The sequence below is a fragment of the Sinocyclocheilus grahami genome, unplaced genomic scaffold (assembly GCF_001515645.1).
Source record: "Sinocyclocheilus grahami isolate Dianchi unplaced genomic scaffold, SAMN03320097.WGS_v1.1 scaffold675.1, whole genome shotgun sequence".
In the NCBI taxonomy this organism is placed as follows: domain Eukaryota; kingdom Metazoa; phylum Chordata; class Actinopteri; order Cypriniformes; family Cyprinidae; genus Sinocyclocheilus; species Sinocyclocheilus grahami.
The window spans coordinates 118,743-125,210 of record NW_015505854.1 but is presented as its reverse complement, the minus strand read 5'-3'; the positions used below and the strand labels follow the sequence as shown (position 1 = coordinate 125,210).

The window sequence follows — 6,468 nt, the reverse complement described above, 5'->3', positions numbered from 1 at the left end:
TTAGTGAGACATAATGAGGTTATAAGAGAGAAACAATGAGGTTATAAGAGAGAGACAATGTGGCAAGACGTGCATCCAAATGAGAGAGAGAGAGACCATGAAGTTAGATGTTTCTTCTTACATTAACTAACGTACTCTACGATTAGCTCAGTGAATAATTTAAAAATAACATAGACCCGGCTAGAACAAGCGGAGTGATACAAAATTGTGAAAGGGCGTTCCTCTAGCGATACCAGTACAATATCTCACAGTTCTCAAGGCGGAGAGATACAAAATTGTGAAAGGGTGTTCCTGTAGCGATACCAGTACAATATCTCACAGTTCTCAACCAATCAGATTTGAGAACCAGAACAAACTGTTGTATAAATATATATATATATATATAACGGTCTGTGCCTTGTGTGTTTTGGCGAGATATGTATATACATACATATTTTATCTGCATCTATATAAAATAAAATATGATAAAATAAAATACTAATATAAAATAATTTATTATACAATAATATATTATATAATACTTGTAAAAAAAAATGTTTTAAATAAAATTGCAGGACATGTTTTGCTGCATATCTAAAAAATATGCGTTCCAAAAATACATATCCAGTTGTCCACTTGTTTTCTTGTCCCATGTGTGTAATTGAACTGACTTCAACGATATAAAATGCCTGTCTGCTTTGACTACTGCCGCAAGAAATCAATAGAGGGCTGAAAGCTCTTTAAACACTCAGGGAAACACAAGCATCTTCTGTTTCACTTCTTTGGCAACCGCTGGCAAACCCCATTAGAGAACGAGACATGGCCAGCAAGAGATCGCTGTAGACGTAGAGCTAAACTGTGATTGAGAACACCAGAGCAACCGCATAGCAATGACATCCACCCAGAACACCATAATGACATAATGAGAACACCCTAACAATCACATAGCACCGCACTGGCAACAACTCAGAACATCTTAGCAACCATGTAGCAATGTGCTAACAGCCATCCAGAACACTCTAGCAAACACTTAGCAATGTGCTAACAACCAACACTTAGCAATGTGCTAACAACCAACCCGAACACCCTAACAACCACTTTGCAATGTGTTAAAATCCATCCAGAACACCCTAGAAACCACTTTGCAATGTGCTAAAAGCCATCCAGATCACCCTAGCAACCACTTCGCAATGTGCTAAAAGCCATCCAGAACACCCTAGCAACCACTTAGCAATGTGCTAAAAGCCATCCAGAACACCCTAGCAACCACTTTGCAATGTGCTAAAAGCCATCCAGAACACCCAAGCAAACACGTAGCAATGTGCTAAAAGCCACCCACAACACCCTAGCAAACACTTAGCAATGTGCTAACAACCAACCCGAACACCCTAACAACCACTTTGCAATGTGCTAAAAGCCATCCAGAACACCCTAGCAAACACTTAGCAATGTGCTAAAAGCCACCCAGAACACCCAAGCAACTTTATAATCTAAAAATGTATTAAAAATCAATTAGAACACCTTAGCAACTACACAGCAATTTTCTGGCTACCACCCAGAACACCTTAGCAACACCATTACAACATGCTAACAGCCACAAAGCAATGTGCTAACAACCATCTAGAACACCCTAGCAACTGTCTACTGCAGCAATGCACTAACAACCACTTTATCAGCTACATAAATTCCCTGGCTACCACCCAGAACACCCTAGCAACCATGTCCACCTTATTTTTCAACATGCAAGTAAGCTGTTTTCTGTCAATGTGCGAGACTTCCGGTTCATTAGCCACTGTAGGGAAATAACAAGTATAAGAAAGTGCAGTAAACTGTAAAATGGTTCTCAACTCTGGAAGAGTTTCCTGCAGAGTTTAGTCTCTTTATTATTTATTTATTTTTGTTGTTGTTGTTGTAGGACCACTTAGAGATCGAGAGTTCCAGAAGCTTCTGAAGTCCTCCAGCTCTGCCAGTCTCATCAGCGAGGCCTCCCACAATGCCTCAGGAGAGCATGTCGGTACTCCGTCACACCATGGCAGCCAGGTGCTGATCACCGAGAAACGACGTGAGTGAAACCTGTCAAGAGCACACGCAGGTCATATTTCATCCCAGTCAAAACAACTCAAAAGCAGAAGTGACATTTTGTGCAACAAATATATTTTTTATTTATTTATTTTCCATTTTCACTGCAATTAATAAATTGTCCTTAACATTAACAGTGATCTAGATTAATGAATAAAAAAAGTATTTTGATTTTGGGGAGAAATATAAGGTAAACATGTACTTTAGATTCACATAATTATGAAAGCTTAATTAACGCCGACAGACAAGACAGAGCAGGTTACTTCTGGCATGAAACAAGGTCTCAACTTTCAAATTTTCTCATTTTTTAAAAGAGATTCAAACAATAAATAACATTTTGTGGCTCTTTAATGTGTCATGACACATTATTGGCTCAGTTCAAGCGGCACACGTGAACTGACTGTCTTTTCTCTATTTAATTAAAGCATGAAGTAAACATGAATGAACATCAGAACGTATTTTATTTCAACCGTGGAAAGATGTCAATACACAACACTTTTCAAGTTTAAGTCCACCGAAAATTTACGATTTGTTTGTCGGACAAGATGGCGAATTCTGCGTTATAATTGGTCAGATCGCCTGTCAATCAAGCCCTTTGCGAAGTGTCAATTCTGACTTTTTTCTTGCAATTGCAAGTTTATATTTTGAAATTCCCTTCACAAGTCCTTCACAAACACCCGTCCCCTTAGTTACTGTTGCTATGTCCGACAAGCCATGATGCTTTCACGCCATACATCATATTCCAACACAGTGAAAAATACATCGTGGAGCAAAGAGGAAACTGACAACACGCCATCAGACAAGACAGAGCAGGTTACTTCTGGTGTGAAACAAAGTCTTAGCTTTCAAATTTTGTAAGAAATCCAAACATTAAATACCATTTTGTGGCTCTTTAATGTGTTGTGACAGATCTCTGTAGAGCCTCGGTTCAAGCGGCACGTGAACCGATCGTCTTTTTCGTATTTACTTAAAGCATGACATTGACATGAATGAACATCAGAAGGAATTTTATTTCAACCTCAGAAAGACCTCAATGCACACCATCAGACAAAATGGCGGATTCTGCGTTATGATTGGTCAGAACGCCTGTCAATCAAGCTCGCTGCGAAGGGTCAATTCTGACTTTATAACACGGAATTGCAACTTTATATCCTGTAATTCTGACTTTATAACTAACATTTGCGAGTTTATATCCCGCAATTATTTCTCAGAAAGTCACTTAATACTTAATAGCACAGTAAGCACACCCCTTAGTACACAACATGTCTGAGCAAAGAACAATGAAGTCAATTTAAAAATATAATTGAACTGCTCTTAATAGGTCATCTGGTCAAAATAATGTAGTTACATTCTGCAATCTTCTGCATGATCTCAGAGCCTCTCAGCAGTGTGTCCTCTCTGGAGGTACACTTTGACCTCCTGGACCTGACGGAGCTCACAGACATGTCTGACCAGGAGCTGGGGGAGGTGTTTGCTGATTCAGATGAGGAGAATCATATAGAATCCCCAGCAAGTGAGTCAGCTCTCAGACTTATATAGTTTTTTGTTTTCCATACCAGGGAGCTTTAAAGTGAAATCAATCCAGTCCTCAAACATATTCTTCAGAATCTCATTTAAAAATTAAACTGGGAGAAATAGAGTGCTGCAGGGATGATGACATATTTTTATAGGTCAACCCAGAAGTTAGCATCCCCCGGTTCCCTCGACAAGAAACCAAGAGAAAATAAGCCCTGTGGCCAGGTTAGGCTATAAACAAACTACAGCATGGCTGCATTACCTAAATGCCGTGCATAATTTCAAATTATGCACGACAACTTTCAGTCTTTATTTAATATCTTCAAGATATTAAGCTTGTGTTAACCGTATACAGTACCTTATTTCAGGCATTTAGCCAAAAACCCATTCAAACCGGATGTGCAAATATGCTCATTTCTGCATTTTAGGTCTCATTCCTGCAGCACTCTGTTGTCTATGACTGAATGTTCACGATGAAGCAAGACAAATAAAACAGATGGATAACATTGAGTAGTAGAGGATGTTGGATACTTGGCTGCTGGCACAGTTCAGTGATTCCATGGAAATCTACAGTGATTATTATTTGATTAAGTTCTGAGCTGAAGTGCACAAATGTGTACATATTAAATATTTAAACTATGAGGCAATGTCAGTGGCATTCAGAGCAATCTAGATTAGCATTTCCTCAAACCTGCTGCTTAAATGTTATGCTCCCTGGTCTCTAAGTTATGTGAATAACATTTGTCTAGACCCCAAATTTGTCAGTGCTTAAAAGACTGAGAGGCATTTTTACTTTTGCTTGTTAGAAGGCATTCCTACTTAACTGCTGTATCCTTATATATTATTACTCACCTCACTGTATAGCTATGCATGAAACTAAACTTGAACTAAACACCAACAATGTCTATTGCTCATGTGGCCTCAGATTGCTGAGTCTCATTGAAAATGAATGACATCCGGATGCTTTTTTTTTAGTACAAATCCCTGTCGGTGTGAACATCCCTAAAGACAGCATGTTGAGGAGTCAGACATGACTCATATGAGCTCTGTTCCAAAATCTAGTGAGCTGCTTTGCTGTCTACTGCCTACGTCTGTAGCAACTCTCTAAAGCAGCATCTGTCATAAGTGACTGGTTTAAATAGCTCATAATTGGCAGCAGCTCAGGGACTGAAAACCCAGGGGTGGACCTAGGGTGTAACCAGGGGAGGCCGTGGCCACCATAAAATGAAGTGTGGCCACCCCTTTGACCACTCTGTTCAAACCCCCCTGGTTCCCAGGGATCAATATCCTACAGAGTTCAGCTCCAACCTGCCACAAACATACCTGGCTGAAAGTTTCTAGTGATCCTGAAAATTATGTGTTTAGCTGGTTCAGGTTTGTGTAATAGGGGTTGGAAATAAACTCTGCAGGATGGTGGCCATCCAGGAGCAGGCTGGGCACCCCTGCCTAAAACCACCCTTTCGTGATGCTACCTACTAATGTAGGGGAAGCCAACCCTGCTCCTGGTGGGCTACCCTCCTCCAGACTTCATTTCCAACCCTGCTCCAATACACCTGCCTGCAACTTAAGTAATCCTGAATACCTTGATTAGCTGGTTTAGGTGTGTTTGCTTAGAGGTGGAGCTAAATTCTGCAGGACGATAGCCCTCCAGGAGCAGGGTTGGAGACACCTGTCCTATACTAATCCTTTTCATACGGAAGTAAAAGATACTTTTGTTAAGAGTTGCATTTAAAATGGTTTTGTGAATGTGAAAAGTACTTTAGAAGACAACTTCTAAATTTTGCTGCCCACCTGTTGGAACAGCATTCATGAGTTGACCTATGGTGCCTTAAAATGCCATCATGGTAGACAACTGACTAGGTTTTGGAACAGAACTATGGCCAGTGGTTATGAATGTGTTTTTCATTAGTTGGTTTTGTAAGTTCACCCCGCAGATCGCCAGCAGCCACCATTACCTAGATTTCCACACAGCGGTTACGTTCGCTCACCCTCCTGGACCCGTGGTGGAAAAGGGGAACAGCAGCCGAGAGATCGAAAGCACCACAGTGACTCCGAAAACACAGAGCCAATGTTGAAGATAGAGCGCTCTCAATCCCAGCAGCCTTGAGCTAGGGACAGCTACAGGGGCTTAGGAAGAAAACAAAGCCCTTGTGCGGAAAGTGGAGGTTCCTTCTCAAGCAAGAAGATGAGGAACCCTTGGGATCAAAGGACATGGGGGTCTCGCCTAAAGATAATGCAATCCCTTTGTCCATTATGAACAAGAAGAGCGCTCCAAAAAGCTGGGGTATGTGTAGACTCTTTCTCAAGATGGAACAGACTTCATCCAACTAGGATTTTTGGGACGCCTCTTTGGGACAGAGTTACTTTCAGTCTTCTCCATGTGACTACTGCATATGGAGAAATTGAAGCATGATGTAGCATTATGGACAACACTGGCTCAAGCAAAGTCAATCTAAGGAGTAACTGAGGAATTCCACAGTGATTCGAATCTTCAAGGAACTGTTTAAAGAACAGTGCTATGTATCGAAGTTGCAACTGTGATAAGACAGAGAACCTACAGCATAGCTCAAGACATGGCAATGCAGAGAAGTTACAAGAATTCCCAACAAAAGTGTCCTTCAAGGAGATTCTGCATGAAAATAGGGAGACCCAGAAACAAAGTGAAAAATCTTGTAAAAAAAAAAATCATGCCCAAGGCCTGAAACATACCCTACGCAAGTACATGAACGCAGACACTTTGAGCTACACAAGATTGATTTCATACATCTTTGCATTTCAGAATTTGTCAGAACCTAATTCATATTGCAGTATATTGCACTGGGTTCTCATCTTTACCGACAAGAGGGTGTTGACCTAGTGCAGGGGTAGGCAAGTTCGGTCCTAGAGAGCCGCAGT

At 40.8% G+C, this 6,468-nt stretch overlaps 2 protein-coding genes across 3 annotated transcripts in view; one reads left to right on the top strand and one right to left on the bottom strand.

Moving 5' to 3' along the window:
- Nucleotides 1-6,223, top strand: part of LOC107559144 (dysbindin domain-containing protein 1-like) — a 17,917-nt gene extending 11,694 nt beyond the window's left edge. The window contains exons 2-4 of one of the 2 annotated variants that reach the window (XM_016242881.1): nucleotides 1,895-2,041; nucleotides 3,434-3,571; nucleotides 5,508-6,223. In XM_016242881.1, the coding sequence (XP_016098367.1) occupies nucleotides 1,895-2,041; nucleotides 3,434-3,571; nucleotides 5,508-5,680 (458 nt within the window). In that variant the 3' untranslated portion in view covers nucleotides 5,681-6,223. Of the gene's footprint in view, nucleotides 1-1,894; nucleotides 2,042-3,433; nucleotides 3,572-5,495 lie in introns of both variants that reach the window. The other variant, XM_016242880.1, reaches the window with a different exon arrangement.
- The window catches only part of LOC107559141 (AFG3-like protein 1), a 7,619-nt gene continuing 7,026 nt past the window's right edge, over nucleotides 5,876-6,468 (bottom strand). Inside the window, exon 8 of the mRNA XM_016242876.1 lies at nucleotides 5,876-5,960. Coding sequence (XP_016098362.1) covers nucleotides 5,876-5,960 — 85 coding nt within the window. The remainder of the gene's footprint in view (nucleotides 5,961-6,468) is intronic.